Source organism: Camelus dromedarius, chromosome 6 (assembly GCF_036321535.1).
Source record: "Camelus dromedarius isolate mCamDro1 chromosome 6, mCamDro1.pat, whole genome shotgun sequence".
In the NCBI taxonomy this organism is placed as follows: Eukaryota; Metazoa; Chordata; class Mammalia; order Artiodactyla; family Camelidae; genus Camelus; species Camelus dromedarius.
In genome coordinates, this window is record NC_087441.1 from 32,499,215 (window position 1) to 32,518,715 (window position 19,501).

The following is a 19,501-nucleotide window of genomic DNA, read 5'->3' on the forward strand; positions in this document are numbered from 1 at the left end:
ACCAATTCTATCTGACAAGTGAGGCTTGTCGGGTCCTTCTCATCTTGGTAGTTGTGAGTCTTTTTGATCCACTTCACACTGGAAGCATCAGGTTGGATGGCAAAGGTGTTCAGAAGAGGGGGAAGGTAGGGGAGGTGGAGACACTATCTTCCAAGGGTGTTTACACATCCACCAAAAGACAGTTCAGGGTGAAAGGAGTCAGTGGCTCCTTGATAAGACATAAAGAAGTGCAAGGCATCTGTGAATTGTTTCCCAACAGGTATAAACTGTAGAAAAATAATGCCAAAAAAAGCTTTGTTGTGCTGGAAGTACTCAGACTTGTAGTGAGATACTCTAGTCCAGGATTTATAAACAAACAAATATTAAGGAGCTCTTACAGATTTTTCAAGCTCACCAATACCAGCTCTGATCATTTTGATTCACTTCACAAACATACAACACACTAGATACGACACTTGGGCAGTCCACCAAAGCCTAACTCAAGTACCATCTCATTTCCAATTTTAATTTTCTCCTCAGCCTTTTTTCAAATTTGACTAACTTCACACATAAGCCCAACTAATCTTCACTGCTGGATGTTAGACAAAATAGAGTTCTTCGGATAAGCCCTCAGGAGAGAGTCAGGAAGGCTTGATTAAAGGAGAGATTTTAAAGTCATAGACCTCAAAGCAGACTCCTTGTTAGTTGATTGGGTTGGGCATCCCCACAATACGATTATCTTAGGAAGAACATTCAAGTTCTAAAACAAAAATATGCGAAGCACATCCTAATATCCCAAGAAATAGGGCTCGCAGTTACATAAAGTGAAGCTGGCTTATCTAAACATACATCTATTAAGCCTATTTTGTTCCATGACCTGGGCTTCTTAAGACACTGCCATGAGAATTTAACCTCCATTCCCCTAACAGCCTGTCTACAATGGCTTATGAAGAAAGGGATAAGAGCCAAATTCCAGGTTGGCCTCAGTTACGTCTAAATGTCAATTTGCTTATTCCACATAGTGAACCATATGAACATCCGGAGGCAGACCTCTACTAAGGGAATAGGGTCAGGTTCCCTAGCAAGCTTTGCCCAAAGAATAGACAGGAATGTGCTGCCTCTATGTTTCTATGGCTAGATAGAATCACAGATATGTTTATCATTCCATTACAATTCTTTACACTCTAGACCTTATGTTCTCAAACCACTGTTTTAGAGATCTCAATGTTTTAGTAAAGTACAAACATCATCAGTCTAGTGTTATTGTGTCCATGTGTATGTTCTGGGTTAAGGCATTTTGTTTTGTTTGTTTGGATTATAAACCACATTACTTGATAAGTATCTGAGAAAAATGGGAGTGTGTGAGTTGGAAATCAAAGTAGGTTTCACTTATTCTATGAATACAATCCTTCTAAGAAAAAAAGGTTCTTATAAGTGTTCACTTTTCTAAATAACTGTACAATGGAGCAAAAACCATGCTCTTGTAAAAAGAGCCAAAGTCCTTATTCTGGTGTAATTTGCTCCCTTTTGGTCAAACAGGAAACAATAAGGTCATCAATTTTCTCAGTAACATCCACCTCCAGTTCCACCTGTGTGTTCCATTAATGAATGTATTTATTTATGCCCTGTTTCAACAACAAAGGATTTTTTTTTTTTCCTATTAGAATCATTAACATCAGCTTAGTTCCACTGTGCTTTTTCAAGGGAGATCAGAATGGTATAAAAAGATAATTTCCCCCCAAAAACATCACCTTCAATTTTCAATATTGTGTTTTATTCTGTATCTCTTTGGACTAGCAATACTTGATAATACTTCCAGCATAGATTAGTTCTTTTAACCCAAAATGACTAAGGCCTTTGATTCAAGAGTCAGATTTGCTTATATTGGCATCTAGATAACACAACCTTCACATTTAATTGCCTGATTTTTTTTTAAAAGTCAAGTCCCTGATTCTTTAATTATAATAAGAGTATAAAACATATTACTTCAATAAAAGTTATTTCGGTCCCAAACTTTAATTTAAAGCACATTTTTCATCCAATAACAAACACATTCACTACAATGCATCTGGTATGTTAACTCATACTAAACTTTTCTCTACCAAACTTCAAATAAAGTTCTTTACTGGTAATCACCACTCTTCTTAAATATGTAGGGAATATAAAATTGTGAGTTTTCTCCATAAGGGAACACTGACTTACCTCCCAGAGTTTAAAAGTTTGAAAATGTTTTATTGCTCAATCTTTGTATTTAAAGAATTAGTCATTAGGAAGTTGGTGGCGAGCTGGCCCAAACCTGGGTCACCCTGGGCAGGAAGCGGCCACTTTGGTTAAGTCCTCCAAAGACCACCCACTCTACTCTTCCCTCCCAGCCATCACAGCAAGAAAAGCCCCCACCAGAATGGACAGGAAGGAGGTTACTTATGATGAAACACCACCAAGGTAACCGTCTGGATTTTATGGATGTTCTAATATATGCCAGGAACAAAATTATAGATTTTGTCATATTATAAACATTAAATAGGCCAGCCCACAGACCACCTAGGGTTCACTCACAGATTAGACTGTAAATTCATATTACAGAACTACCTAAAATGCAGGCATTTTGTTAGGTGATATTCCTGCTGGAAGTGCATGAGGGATACACATAAAACTAAAGCAATTCTGGAAATGATCTTCTGTAACTTATGCAGAAAGTAATAAGATCCTGATGCCAGAAAATAAAGTCTCTCTTTTTAGAATAAGGGGATGTGTGACCTCTGCTCTAAAATCAAAATTGGTTGAAAGTGATCCAGCTTCTTTTTCACTTCAGAGTACCAACCTGAAAATAACTGCACAAATTCACACTGAGTCTAGTGACATTTCAGGAATGGGAGATGGAATTCACTGATATATATGAAAATAAGCTTCATAATAATGAAAAATTAAAGATTAAAAGGCCTCCATTAGTGGTAATAAAAATAATTGAAAAAACTTTTTTAATGTTGGATAATTTTTAAGAACAAAGTGACTAAAATTAATGTTGCAACTTTTCCAGGTCTGATTTGGAAGTAATTTAGACTAATCTTTGTGACAACCAAAAAATGGGGCAAGGCTAAAATCTCATATTCCAAATTTAGTCAGCTACAAAGTTTCAAACTCACCCTCCATACAACCTCAAAAAATTTTAAATAAGATGGTTTACAACAGAAATACTGAAAATAAATCATCCTTGAATACTTTTAGATTTTCCCCAGTGTACCACAAATCACATCCAGAAACCCAAACAAAACAATCACTGAAACGTTTGAGATCTGCTGCTGAAATTCAGAGCTGCAGGATGAGGAAAGGAGAGAGAATGAAGCAGATGGCCGGTCCCCTCTCTCTGCTTGAGCAGCTCTGGTCTTCTGGAGGTCCTAAGCTACACACATTCAAGTTGTGAATCCATAAAAAGCCAGCAGTAACACTAAAATAATAATAATAGCATAAATAAAAATAGGCTCTGGTTAGAGAGAGGATTCGTTTACTGCTGCCCTGCTGAGGTACGTTGACCACTGAACACAGGAAAGCTATTAGCATCCTGAATTAATGGGTATAGTGGTTTTCAAACAAGATATTTTCATGATGGACACAATGTGGACTCAGCAAAGTTTCTCCTTCAAGAAAAATGTAGCTTCTATTTCAAAGAGCTCTGATTAGACTTAATACCATTAGGGAACCATCAAGGATTGTGTTGTTGTTACTGCTTTTAACTATCAGTTACTTTCTAAACCAAAAATTGTGGGTAGTTAACTTGACCGACAGTCAAGGTTTAGGAATGCAAGAGCAAGTCCAAGGTACAGACGAGCTTCAGATGCGGACAGGCCTCAAGGAGTCTGGAATCTTTTTAGGTTGTCAGGTCCTAGCCTTTCTCATCATCACCATTATCATTGTTATTACTTACTTGTCTGGGATTTAGAAGTAAAAATTCATTTCCTTCATCACATCCCCCTGAAAAGCACTGAATTCTACACAATTTTATGAATCCTCAGTGAGCTTTATTAGTGACAATGTAAAGCAATTAAAATCAAAACCCAAATTAAACAAATCTACCTAATGAATAAATTTTCAACTACTATTAACTGCCTATAACATATTCAGCAGATATCTGTTTAAAAAGTCAACACTATTAGTTCCCTTTGTAAATTTATTACCAAAAATATAACTGTTTTCAGTCAATTTCTGTAATACTTGAAAGTACAAATATAAATTAAAGGTCAAAAGAGTACATACAACAAAATAGTCTATAAAACAAAGCTAATGTTAAAAGAATTGTTCAATTGACCTTTTAGCATTGATTTTGCTGTATAAAATTATTTAAAACAGTACATTTCCTATATCATACATGAAAGTTCACATCCAGATGCTTCTTCTGTCAAATCCTTATTCCTTCTCTATTGTCAAAGTCTTAATTTTCACTCCTGGATAGATTTTTCTTCCTTGGCAATTCTTTTCGTTACTCCACTGAAATATTTCTCACGGAAGGAGTTATGGCCTTGGTATGGCAAAAAGTGATCACTTAGTAGATGTGAATACTGGTCCCGGTTCTGGTTGGTTGGAAAATACAGAAAATAAAGATGCTTGAGTTACTTCCTTTGTTAGGAGAAATATATATATATATATAAAATTCATTTAGTCATTTACAAAATCACACTCTCTGGAACACATCTGTTTCCCTTTATTACCTGAATTAGAAATATACCACTACTTTATGTCTGTATCATGCTTGAGTATCCAAAGTGTTTTCACTTACTTCACCTCTTTGATCCACACAACAGTCCTCTGCACAGAGAGGACAAATACTTTTCCTGGGAAAATAGACCAAGGGAAGGCAAAGAGAATCATCCCAGGTAACTCAAGTTGGGACAACCACGTGCACGTTCCGATTCCTAGTTCAGTACAAACTGAAACCATCTATGACTCTAAGAATTACCAAACTAGGAAGCTTGCACTCCAATTGTGTATAACAACAAATGATTGCATTTGTATGATGTCACATAGATCAATAAAACTGGGGGTATATCCACGTTCAGTTAATGAAATAAACTATTCCTCAAAACTGTAACCTCCAGTAGGTGAAAATATAGGCTAAAGATGTGATTTTCATACATTTAGACTTCAGACGCAGGTGAAGACTAGTATTCAGACTGACATTTTGAAACAAAATATTAACCTGGGTTAGAATGTCATGTTTCAGCCTAGAAAATTGAGGGGTAAGAAGACTGACAGAAAACACTGAAACATCAGCTTCTTGGCCAATTTTACTAGCCATCTCAAACTGTGAAAAAAAATCTAATTAGAAATAAAATCTCATTTTCCATGCACTTCTGTAAATTCATATTCAACTGCACATGGGTTAATGTGATTTTGAGAATAAGTGTGGACACACTATTAGAAAATATGAAGCCTAATTTCTCATCTTGGTTTCAGTATCAAAATGATAATCTATAAATATAACTGGAATATAATAATCCTCAAAATATTTTTGTATTTTTCCTCATTCCTGTGTGAGATGAATACCTTCATTCTTTCCCTCATATCCAACATTAATAAAAGTCTAGGTTTAGCCAAAATAAAATTATGTTGGCTGATTTATTTATTCAGAAGCTATTTGCCTCAGAATATTTTTTTAATCACAAAAAAATACCAAATTATTAAACTTGCCCAGATTTCTTGATTCATTAAAAAACAAAAACAAGTGGCTACTTAAACTTTGTGGCACTAGGTATATTAGAGTCCCAAATTCTCACAAGCACCTGAAAACATGCCAACAGTTAATAACTTCTGGCTATATTATCCCCAAAAGATAAAAAATAAATTTTACCTATCTATAGGTATAAAATTAAAGAATACCAAATGAAAGGTAGTATTTACTCAGTATTTATAATGGGTCAAAAACTATAGTAAGTGCTTTATATGTACTGTCTAATATAAACTCAATGGCTCTAAGAAATAAGTACACTAGCATCACCATCTACATATCAGGAATTACTTGAGTACAGGCCCAAGGCAATACAGCTGGTAAGCGACAGAGCTAGGATTTGAACACAGGTCTACTGGAGAGACTACACCCTTTGAAACTACAACATAATGGGTTCTTCTTCTTTTTTTTTTCCAAAAGGTCTAATTTTCCCCAACTCAAGAAGCAGGAGTATCTCTGGGAATAAATATGTGATGAGCTAAGGGTTTGATAGATGAGCTGCCTGCCCAGAAAGGAACAGAATTGGATAAGAAATGCTACTAATTTAGTTCTAGTAACTAAGAGGATTATTTCCACAACACAAAATTTTCACACTAGAAGGAGATAAAAGAAGCCACAGGATGCCTGAGGATGCCGTAACACTAGGAGTACAGTTGATGTGAGAGGAGAACTGAAGTCTGGTCCACACCTCAGGACTGTACCTGGGACAGCAGCAATACAGAACGGTGGCCCAGCATTTAACCTTGCCTTGTGCATTTCAGCTTTTATCAAAAGTCTGACTGAAGAGTCACAGGAAAGGAAGGGACATGCTGTCATCTGCTCCTCTACGTGTTCTACATTCTTTCCTTGTATCAAATAAGGTTAGCAGAAAACTTGTCCACTCTGAACTACATTAGCTTAATCCTGGCAGAAATATCTTTACTTGGTTATTTTTAAAGCTATGTCAAGATGTGACATCTCTCCTGCTATATTACTTCTCACAGCTCTTTGCATGATTCTCCATCTAGTCATCAAAATTGGAAACCTGGGTCAATCCCTCTCCCTTTCTTATCATATTTAGTCAGTCCTAAAAACTTAGATTCTGCATCCTAAATATCTCAGATTCACTCCTCCTCCTCATCTATAACTCCAGGACTTTAGTTTAAGCCTTCTCATCTCTCCTTGTTTTCTTTCCTAGTCAGCTGCCCTGCCTTCACTGGTTCCATCTTCAGTCTATTCTCCATACTGAGACCCAGTGCAACTTATTAAAATGCCAGCATTCCTGACAAACTCCAAATGGGTTCAAACTTTCCCCAATTCTGAGGCTTTTCCCTTAACATTTAAAAGTGAGATTCAACTGCACATCGGTTTCCTGAATGCCCTCTCACTTTCCTCTCTTGTACAAGAGGGAACAGAACACCATCAGGCAGTGAGATCCTTCCCAGCTCTGCCTTCTGTCCCCTCTTCTCCCTATGACTCCTCTAAGCCATGCAAGATCACCTCTACATCAGAATGCCCTGCCGACTGCTTCAGGGAACGTCACAGGGCTGCGGTTGAGAAGAGGATAAGATAGGACAGAAATGCATGATCCCAGCATGTAAGCTTAAAAGGCAGAGCATGGTGAGACTGCTGAAGACCAGGTCAGGCCGGGTACTAACAGGACGGGCCAGGGACAAACTGGGGCTCAGTTGCTCACTTGCCTAGTCCACCTAAAATGCCAATTATACAGCTCACTGAGGGAAGCAGGAGAGAAAAGCTGAAGCACAATGGAAGATAGGTGTCCGCACAGACCAGAGAGAGCTTAACAAAACAGCTTGTCTTTGACTTGAAGGATATAAATAGGGCAAACTGATGACAAAGAAGAGACTATAAAGATCAGAGGCAGAGACTGGGAATGGCCAGCAGAAGCCTAGAAAATGCAAAAGTAATGATTAAAACCTATACTAATTAGCGATTACCAAGAAGTCATGCACTACCTGTGACATTCTTTATCTGAATAGTTTAGACCTCAACATTCCCTCAGAATATAGTAAAAGCAAAATAAGCCCCTAACAGACCATCTATTCAGTGCTACAGGGCCCCGTGACACAGAAATACATGCTATTAGAAAAGTGGGAAAAGACCATTAACCTCAGAAATGCAACCTCTGGGGGAAGGAAAAAATCCTATTTATCTCCCACAGAGTAGAGGAGAGCAATATGAGGTATGTGTTTGGGTCCTATCCTGGAAGGCCTCCTACAAGATTGATTGCTCCCTGATTGTGAAATAAGGCATTCATAACAAAAACTCCTGGAGAACCCAAAAGTTCCAAATCCCTTGTGCAGCCAGGGATCTGGCAGAGCTGTTCTATTACTAGAAGCATAAGTCCTGCTTCAGGGTAAGCCAGACACTCCAGGGACTTTGGCTACCATCTTCACCTAAGTGGAAAAGTCATGGTTCATAAAATGTGCCACATGAAACAGTACATGTACGGTCCACATATTATCGCATACTGATGTATCATACCTGTAAATTCCACACACCTGTGAACAATACTCATTTAAAATATACTCTAGTCCATAAGAAATACACCATTTGCAGCTTTCAGAACTTATGTTACCTCGATGCTGAAGACAATGGCAAACTTGGTATCTTTTTCTCTCTTTTCTCTCTCTTTCATCCTATCTTTAGTTTGGTTTACCACGGCTCACACTTGAGATGATATTCAACTCTACATATTTTTCATCACCTTTTGATAACTCTTCTCTATTCACATTCCCTGTCCATCTCAACCAGGAATATCTGCAGAATTTTTTTTTCAACTCAGTATCTCCAAGGTCAAAGTGTTCACTTGAAAGGAGAAAAGTGTCCTCAAGCAACACAACTCTGATGTCCCTCCCTAACTCAAGCCTGCCCCAGTGTCTGATTTCTGCCTTCTCTAACACTTCCAAATTTGTCTATCATTTTCAGTCATGAGATCATCTATGTATCATAAAACCTGATTTCTGCCAATTTCTGGTAACCAAGAAATACTTCATGGGAGAAAACACACACACACACACACACACACACACACACACACACACACACACACAAAGAATTAGAAAATGCCAAGAAAGAAAACTATGGCAGTGAAGGATTATGGACCACCTTTCCCCAATTTCATAACTACTGATTAAATTTTGGCACACAACAGTAGTTAAGGAAATATGAATAAAATGCTAAGATTGTTGATTACACTATCTACTGTTTATCATTTTTATAATCAGAAATGAAGAATTTCTGAAGAAGAGCTTGTGCTAGTTACAGATGGCTACATGATGGAAATACGCAGCATTCAGGCCTATCACTCATAAGACAAACAGCAACTGTAAATATGATGAGAAATATAAAAGTTCTGACTTAATAGAGCAACTGATATGTATTTACAGCTCAGTGTTTTACATAAGTGAATTATTTAATTTTCTGCATCTTTTCACAGTAGATTATTATCTAAAATTTGCAGGTACGGAAAGAGATTGAAAGAGTTTATATAATCTGCCACAGTACACACAGCTAGTAAGCAGCACTGCCAGAATTGTGGACTAAATGAGACTTCAAGGCTCATATTTTTTCCATCACAGTTTTTTCTTACTAGAAATTACATAAAAATAATAGTTAAAGAGTTAACTTCCCACATGGCAGATTAGTGGGTCATTCAAAATGGAGTTTGACATTTAGAGGACGTTCTTCACTGAACAGCAACATTATGGTAGCACATATTTCAGATCTAAACTTTTAGACTGAGCCCCTTTAACCACTGCCCCACCCAGCCAATTTCCTGTCCTATCAGTATTGCTAATTCTAAACATAAACCACTCGAGGAATTTTAACATACTTGCCAAAAAAAAAAAAAAAATCAAAGGAAGACTTGAAGTGGTAGTGTACTTTTATGTGTACACTGCCCTCTGCTGGCTGCAGCGGAAATCCTTCTTTATAGTATTTCCTGATGTGGTTAAAGACAGTTTAAAGCAGAGCTGACCATGCATCTGACAGTCAGGAGCACTCCGTGTCCCTCACTGTCTATGAGACCTGACTGCTGTAAACATCTAGAGTCACAGAGAATCAACATGACCAGGATAGCCGTTTTCCTTCAGGGAGCACTTGCGTTTGTTCACATAATTTTATTTTTTAAAGAATAATATGGAAATACACAAATACATGTTTACCTTAGTGATTCTAAGTGTATCGCTGTTATTATGTCCAACCTAGAACTGAAAATTATTCTCTAGAAAAAGTACATAAACCAGACCTTATTCAAGCTAATCCTTACTTATTTTTACAACTAACTCTACATCAAAAAGAACAAAAAAAGACATTAAGGAAAGTATATAAGCCACTTATAATTTAATAAATGTTAACCTAAAGGGTAAAAAAGTCAAGAAAAGAAACAAAACTATGTTTTGTAGTAACATTTGAAACTGACACTCTGGATTATACCGTGAGAATACATGTAAGTAAGAGCGTTCTCAAACTGAGTGTCACAAGACTGCTCAGACTTCAAAGGATCTAAAGATTTTTGTTGAGAACTCCACTTAGGTAAAACTACCTTTCTACTTACTGCCTTCTCCCAGAAATCTGCCATTCTTTATTATCATCTCCTCCTTAAATAGAAGGAAGGTGGTATGATTTTCCACAGTATGGCAGTTCAGCTGCTTTTTTGGTTTGCTTCTCATGAGAAATGAGGCCTAGGTGTCATGGAATTAAAATGTTTCTCTACCACTGACTTTTGAAGAGTGGCGTCAGGGTAATGATAAAATTCAGGGTATTTTCAAACAGAAAACTTTTAGCTAGCCATAACTATCTGTTTCTCTTCCTTCAAATGCATGATTTAAATACTGCTGAATTTGACTGGTTTTATTCTAGAGGTGCCCCAAATAATCACTGAACAGTTACTATTCATTCATTCCATGTTTACTGAGTGGTGAGCCCAACAGTCAAGTGGGAAACACACACTAAACAATATATACCCAAACATACACTTACAGACTGTGATTCAGCATTGGGAATAAAAGAGAGAACATAAGGAGACACCCAGTCAGATGGGGAGGGGGGAGAATGGACAAGAAGGGCTTCCCTCAGGAAGCGACATTTATCTGAGACCTACAGGATGGATCAAATCCACCTACAGAAAGAGAGGGGAAGAAAGCACTCCAGGGAACACAGTGAGGGAGGAAACTCAGACTAGAAGGAAGTAAGGACATTCTGGGAACTGAAAGCAAGATAGCGTGGCCAAGGCTTGGAAAACAAAAGGGAAGGTGGCACAAAATGATGTTGGAGACACAGGCCAGAAGTAGGTCAGGGTGGCCTTGAAGGTTATGTGAAGAATTCAGAACAACAGAAAGTTACTGATGACTTTTAAGAGGGGAGCTGCATCACCTATCTGCACTCTGGAAGGTGCTCTGGCTACCGTATAAGAAATGTAATGGTGGAAGAAATGCCAGAAGCAGGGAAACCAGCCGGAAGTCTACGGCAGTAGCCCAGGCACTGCACCATGTCCTTTGGGAAGCAGGGGAGAAGGATAAAAATGCATGCACGGAAACTACCGCCCACTGTTACCCCCAGCCAGATTTCTGAAAGTTATACTTAACTCCCATCTCCCTTACCCCAATCATCCAGGTCTTGCCACATCTAACTCCTCTGAAACTCTCAATCCCATTGTCTCCCCGACAATCTCCAGCTTCTACCTGTCTTGGCTGACAGCCTCATCATCCTCCCAGGACCATGCCAGAAACCTCCACACTGGTATCTAAGGCATCTTTCCACAACTCAAACTTGCCTGAATATTAAAGCCCGGGTGAACTTCCTAAAACAAGAACTCCTGCCACTCTCATAACTCACATCCCTCACAGGCTTGCCATCATTGATCGGATAAACTTGAAACTCTTTGGTATGTACAGACCTTCAACACTAGGTAAGCCTGTGGTTTTCCACTTCATCTCCAGTCACTGCTTCCCAAATACTTAGTATTTGAGCCATGCTGAAATGTCCAGGTTTCCCTGAACGCACCACAGCCCCTCTCACATCTCTGTACCTTTGCCGAAAACGCTGGCCTCTTTACTCAAGCACCATCTCCTCAGGTAGGTGCTCCCGGGTGTTCACGCAGCAACATGCACAGATCACTCCAGAACCAAACACATTATGTTGGAATGGGTTGGGTGATCGTGTCTCCCATGTGCAAGTTCTCTAAGGATAAGGACTATGTTTTATTAGTCTGTTCAGTCTCAATACCTGATAAAAATGGTCCTATAAACACATGCTGAGTGATAAAAGCATGGCTTTCCCCTCAAACATACAATAAAGTCAGAAAAAGAAAGCATACAAATATATGAAAAAGACATGAATGTGAAAATCAGTGAAAGACAGTTTTCTTTCTCATTTCTCATAGCACCTTTTGCAATCACTCTTAACCAAAACTTACATCCTTCTTTACAGAGAAAAGGAGTCTTTCTTCAACTTCCTTGCCCCTGCCCAGCCTCTACCACAAACTGGATCCCCCTTACTTTACAGGCTCATCTCTCACACCACTCTACCCACATTCTAACTAAAGCCAAAATTCTCTCTCATAGTAACCCTTTATTGCCAAATGAGTTACTTTTAAGGAATCCCCCAATATATACCTAAGGATAATCACCAATTTATAAAAGTTACTGTTTAAAAAACAAGAGATTTCCTGTAGAAAGGTGTCACTTTGGAGATGAAGTTGAAAACCACTTAGAAGAAAACCAAATGGCTTCTATTTTAATTATAGGTCAGGTTTAAGCTGTCCTTTTACTTACTGACATTTTCTGATAATGAAATAATGATTTCTTCTACCTCACTAGTATTAACCTTAAGTCATTTATATTCTCAAAATGACAACAGTTTATACAAAACAGCAGTTTCACTGCAAACACTTGAATACAGATGGCTTATAAAACTTACTCTATGATAAGTGAAAACCAACGATGCTACCATCATAGTAAAAGCCATCGAACTGGTGATGCTCATCTCATTTTGTCAAAGACCTTTGGATTCGTGAAACAGATTAAAGATACAACATACATTCTTTAATAAGGTGAGAGGAAGAAGGCAAAGAGATAGAAGAGGAAAACAGTGGGTAGATTTTCCTTCTTGCAATCAGCAGAGAATGAAATGAAATGTAAATGACAGTGCTGAATATAATGGACCTCAGTTCAGCTTCAGGGTAATTACCCACGTCCGGCTTTTGTTTAAAAGTCCTGCTCCCCTTATCAAAGCTTCCCACTGTTCTACATCTGGTACTGGACAGTAGCTATAGAAACCACTTGTGCTAAAGTTACACAACTATAAACAGCACTAGACCATTTCCAAACCAAGGACAAGCAGGTCAGAAGTCTGGCAACCAATACTATTAAGGGAAATCGCTAGCATTACTCGTAATGGGAACACGGTAAGGGTTGGAAATCTTCATCCCTAAATTAGATATGTACATGTCATCTGTCCTAGTAAAAAAAAATTCATTACTCTGCAAAATATCATTACTTAAAATCTATTTAAATATATATATATATATACACACACATATACACACACATCTTCATGTCTAGAGTTCTCAAAATGAGTGACATTTGATTGAACTTTGACATCTAGCACAAAACTCCTTTCTAATTGTAAAAAGACCATCATGGATATTTGTGCTATCATGATGATATAGAACTATGAGTCCTTTTCATATGCTCACCACTAGAACCTCTAATTACATAAAATTCAAACTTTAACCTCAAGTATTAAAATACAGGCCAACACACCAGATGAAAATGTAATGACAACTTATTAGTCACTATATCTAACAGTTATTTAAAATTAAGAAAAAATGTTTCTTACCCTAAGAGCAAAGGCTGAGTAATAGACCAAAATATATACAGGCATGCACATACAAACTCTCTTGCTTTAATGTGAAGACAATTCATATTCAAGGTGACCTTTTTAAACCATCACAATCCACTAAAAGGAAAATTAACAAAAATACACATGAATTTATATAAAGATCAAAAACAAGCAAAAGTACTTTGCTTAGGGAGAATTCGACAGTGATACTGTTATAAAGGAAAGCAAGGAAGTGATGACCATAAAAGTCAGACTAGTGGTTATACCTGCAGTGGGGGATGTGGGTGATCAGAAACAGCCACAACAGGGGTGCTTCAATACTCTGTAATTTCGACCTTGGTGTGGTGACATAGATGTTTACTTTATAACTACTTACTAAGACTGTACATTTAGGTTTGGGGCAAAAAATACACATTAAAATCTCAGGGTTAGGTTCTTGGTGGGTCATGGAGTGAGAAGAAGACACAAGTTTGTGTTTGAATTAGAAACATACTAGAAAGAGAATTCTAAATTAAATAACCATATGATAAATAAAAACACAAAAGAAAGCAGACAATGTGTCAGTTGAGAATTGGAGGAGAAGCTCCAGAGTATTACACTAACTCTGGACATAAACTTCCCATTTCCCTAACCACTCCTGCCTTGGACTCCCAAGTCATACTTCACATTTTGCAACTACCTCTGCCCAAGACTCTGTAACAGCAATATATTAAATAGACTGCTTACTGTCATGGCTTGAAAATAGGAGCATTAGAGCTGGAGCATAAAGGTGAATGCTCTCTCTGCCTTGAGAGAGCTGCTTTTTCCTGCAAATAAAAGTCATATCCAAACACCACAAGTAGAAGGATCCAGGAATCTTAAATGATGGCCTTCCTGGAGCTAGAAGAGGATAGACTTACTTTTTTCTTGGTTTACCAGAAATAGTCATTTAAAACTATTATGATAGCATTAATTTTTAAAAAATCCATTTTGTTTGGCAAAATCATTTAGTTGCAGAAGTATAAAAAGTTAAATGATGATCCTCTAAGATTTAAATTCAAGGAAAAGTACCATTAACAGAAAAAGTAACAGAACTAAGTAGATGATATGATGCTTAAAAGTGAATTAATGTAATATGATACGCAGCATCATCCGGCTCCCATCTGCTTTTATAAGCCTTTTTGAAACATCTCAAGTTGAAACAATTTCTAAATAATGCAGATAGCTTCCTTCTGATTTGCTATTATGCAAAATAATTTAAAGGATTCTTTCTCTCTTTCTCCGTCACTCTCCCATGCCCCCTTCCACCCCCTCACACACACAGACACATTTTTTTTGTTTGTTTTTGTGGGGAGAGGTAATTAGGTTTACTTATTTATTTTTAGAGGAGGTACTTAGAGATTGAACCCAGGACCATTTGATGGTAATGAATACTGTATTGTACTAAGACCTAGACTGGGTTCATGTCCAACTACCACGCTCTAACTTAGTGTCACCCTGTCTTATTTTTCTCACTGATAAACGAAGTCGCATCTGTTTCCCACCAGGCATGCTATATGATTGAAATACTTCACAGCTTATCTCTAATCTTTCACAGCTGCAATCAAAAGGAAACTACCCAACCATCCTGACAAGAGAAAGCAAAAACCAAAATACTTCAGAAAGAAAGGTCAACCTAAAGATGGAAGAAACCACCTTTAATTCAAGTGGCTGCCTAAGGAAAACCAATTAACAACATTAATCCTGAGAAAGGATCATTCATAACAGAAATAGGCATCAGCATCACGTCAGCAAAACACCGCCGTTTACAATGAGCAGCACCGCCACTATTCTCATGTGTAAACTGCTTACACAGAGACTCCCTTCTTCCCATCAAGCCACCTGTTTGTCATTTTCTCACACAAGTGATCTCAGTTTCTCTTCTCTTTCTTCCTCATTTAAAACGTTGTTGTTGTCGTTATAATGTTAATGGTTCTTTTCTCCCTCCACAGCTACAAAATCTTTCAGCCCTTCAGTGAAATCTCAGTTTTGGCCACCTTCCATTCTGATTAATGAAGCATTCATAGGCTTCATGTTAACTGGACTCTTTCATTCAGTCCAAAATAAAAAATTACACTAAGTTTGATCACCTGCCACTATGACCTCCCAATATTCCCTATTTTAAATCATCTGAACTATACTTGCTAGCTTTAAAAAAAACAACTAATTTACACAATATTATACCTTCAGTATAAATTAGTGTCTATATAATATTTAAAATTAAACTAACCTGTACTTCAGTAGTTATCAAATCATGAGCAGCATAAGGTAGCATGTCAAGTAAATAAGCCACAAAACAAATAGGGCACACGATGGTCCATTTAGTGTAATGGCAATTTAAGATAATTTTCTTGTATTTAACCAAGTACTATAATGTATAAAAGTTGCATGAATGTATAAAAAAAAATTCAAGGAAGTCTTGAAAATGGCTGCTTTGGATACTTTTTCATCTGCCCAAATATACTGGTATAAAACATTGAGAAAGTATTATGTTAAGTGATTTTCACTGAAGACAAACCACTGCTCTTGTATTCTGAACTGTTCTGGACAACTCTAGAGATCAGCATTTTTCTCCTATGGACTTTATATGAGAAAAATATCTTATCGGAGTAACCTCTGTGACCACAACTATATATAGCAGCATCAACTACATGTTGTATCAACAGGAAAAATGAGTTCTGGTGAAACAAATCACATTATACCATGGCCCCAAGAGTGATGAGGAAAGACGGTCTTTAAAAGAAACTTGTAACATGCCACTCAAGAATATTTGCCATTTAATCTTGGCACACTGTAAAGGTAAAACTGTGTTTTGGTAAAGAGGCAACATAATATAGAAAAAAGCATATAAAACTTTAGGTACAAAGAGGAGTTTTGGTCTCAAATTGACAACTTCCTATTTAAGTAGAATAGGCTGGGCCAAGATCAGTTCCTCATCTGGAACATGGGTAAAATAACAAGGTCAAATGGATGTGAAACCTAAAAGCATTATAAAAGTGTTCTCTATCATTTGCTTAGCTTTCAGACTATATTAACAAGGAATAATGATAAAAAATTGGTTTTTCTTACTAGGTATCTTTATAATTTTAACACAGCAAGAATTTTCTTCTTCACTACTAAGGTTCAGTAAGTCTGAAAATTATGGCCAATAATGTAAAGATACAAAATTTTATGAAATATCTGTATTCTTTACTTTTTGCATTTATAACTTATGTTTACATTATAAAAGAGGTGAGGGAGAACACTTTATAACAGCATACCAAGTAGGCCAAAAGTTATATACTGAACCTAACAAGTGACAAATCAGAAATGAAGAGACACAGTATACAAAAGTGTAAAAATCTAAAATTAATAGTCTTCCGTTGCCAAAATCAACAACACTGAACAAGGTCAAGAACAATTTGTTAGATGTGTATGAGAACTGTTTGACAATCTCATGTCATCACTTGCATTATAGAAGACTGGGATCCTGCTGCTATTATATACACTCCTCTCCATACAAACAGAAAGGAGAAATGAAGTAATTAATTAAAAACCAAACATGATTAATTTGACATGACAAAGTGATTTCAGTTATAATAAACTCCATACAAGTTGAAACTCACTGATTAAATTTGATCTTATTTGATCTTATAAAGTGAATACCATTTCAAAAAATTACTTGAGCAACAGGCTTTTCCCTTGTTTTATAAATTAATTTGAAAAGACAAAAGTAAAATGATAAAAAGCAACCAAAGAACAATGAACACTGCCTTTTTAGGTTTAAAAATACATAAGGCAAGTGCTCTTATTTATCATCTTCATATAGGAGAAATATTCCCAGAAGCATCCTTAGATCATTCTCTGTTTCTTCCTCTAAGTATCAAATTTGCTTAGGGAAATATTATAAATCTAAAAAAATACTAGCCTTTCTTAAGCAAATTAAACTCAGGGGAAAGCAAACGCAAAATTGTCCACAATGGGTCTTTATTTTGCTATTAAAACAGAAATGACTAGTTTATTATGTGACTCCATTAATTATTAAAGACTCTTTTCTCTAGATTTTTCTTCTCCCAATTCTTTGGAACAGTGTTTCAAGCCATCATAATCATCATATGGTGCAAATATTTTTTTAAATAAACAACCTAACTTTACATATCAATGAATTAGAAAAAAAGAACAAAGCACAGAGTATGAGCAGAAAAAAGGAAATAAAGATCAGAGCAGAAATAAATGAAATAGAGACTAGAAAGATAACAGAAAAGATGAATAAAACTAAGACCTCGTTCTTTGAAAAGATAAAACTGACAAGCCTTTAGCTAGACTCATCAAGGGGGAAAAAAAGGCTCAAATACATACAATCAGAACTGAAAGAAGAGACTTTAAACTGATATCACAGAAACACAAAGGATCTTAAGAAACCACTGTCAACAATCTTATCTCAATACACTGCACAACCTAGAAGAAATGGATAAGTTCCTAGAAACATACAACCTTCCAAGATTGAGTCATGAAGAAATAGGAAATCTGAGAGACCAGTTACTAGCAGAGACTGAATCAGTAATCAAAAATCTTCAAATGAAAGCAGAGGACCAGATGGCTTCACTGGTGAATTGTACCAAACATTCAAAGACGAATTAATACTATCTTTTTCAAACTCTTCCAAAATATAGTGGAGGAAAAAATACTTCCAAATGCATTCTATGAAGCCAGTATTAGCCAAAACCAGACACGGATACCACAAGAAAAGAAAATTACAGGCCAATATCCCTGATGAATATAGATATAAAACTCCTTAACAAAATATTAGCAAATCAAATTCAACAATACATTAGAAGAATCATATAACATGATCAAGTGGGATTTATTCCAGAGATGCAAGAAGGGGTCAATACCCACAATCAAGCTCTGTCAATCAACGTGATACATCACATTAACAAAATGAAGAATAGAAAATACGATCATCTCTATCCCATCTGATAAGGGGTTAGTATCCAAAGTACTCAAAGAACTCCTACAATTCAAAAGCAAAAAAAAAAAAAAAAAAAAAAGGGCAGAGGATCTGAATAGACATTTTTCCAAAGACAAAAATAGGAGCTAGCCAACAGGCACTTGCAAAGATGCTTAATATCAGTAGTTAGGGACATGCAAATCAAACCTACAATGAGATAGCATCTCATACCTATTAGAAGGGCTACTATCCGCAAGAAATAATGAGTGTTGGTGAGGATGTAAAGAAAAGGGAATCTGTGTGCACTGTTGGTAGGAATGTAAATTGGTGTAGCCACTATGGAAAACAATACTAAGATTCCTTAAATTAAAAACAGGATTACCATATGATCAGCAGTTCCACTTCTGGGATTTATCTGAAGAAAATGAAAACAATAGTCCAAAAAGATATATACATCCCCATGTTCAGTGCAGCATGATTTACAATAGCCAAGATATGGAAGCAACCTAAGTGTCTATGATGAAGATGTGACGTATATCTATATCAATGTAGATACAGAGAGAGCTATATTAAAAATGGAATGGAACGAAAAATGAAAAAAATGAAATCTTGCCATCTGCAACAAAATGGATGGACCCTGAGGACATTAAGCTAAGTAAAATAAGTCAAACAGAGAAAGACAAATCCGTATGATCTCACATGTAGAAAAAACAAAACAAACAAAAAGCCAAGTTCATGGATACAGAGAACAGATTAGTGGTTGTCAGGAGGCCAGGGGCAGGAGGGAAGGGGCAAAAGGTACAAATATCCTACTATAAAACGAATAAGTCATGGGGCTGTAATGTGCAGCATGGTGACTATAGCTAGTAATACTGTATTGCATATTGGAAAATTTCTAAGAAAGTAGATCTTGAAAATCCTCATCACAAGAAAAAAGAAATTTGTAACTATGTATGTTGATGGATGTTAACTAGACTCACTGTGGTGATCATTTCATAGTGTATATGAAT

General features: G+C 36.6%; 1 protein-coding gene across 3 annotated transcripts in view; it reads right to left on the reverse strand.

The window, feature by feature from the left end:
* Positions 1 to 3,722: 3,722 nt before the first annotated feature.
* TRMT11 (tRNA methyltransferase 11 homolog) overlaps positions 3,723 to 19,501 on the reverse strand; it is a 50,799-nt gene continuing 35,020 nt past the window's right edge. For 2 of the 3 annotated variants that reach the window (XM_010988612.3, XM_064486715.1), the window contains exon 13: positions 3,723 to 4,544. In XM_010988612.3, the coding sequence (XP_010986914.1) occupies positions 4,413 to 4,544 (132 nt within the window). In that variant the 3' untranslated portion in view covers positions 3,723 to 4,412. Of the gene's footprint in view, positions 4,545 to 13,540; positions 13,661 to 19,501 lie in introns of all 3 variants that reach the window. The other variant, XR_010381240.1, reaches the window with a different exon arrangement.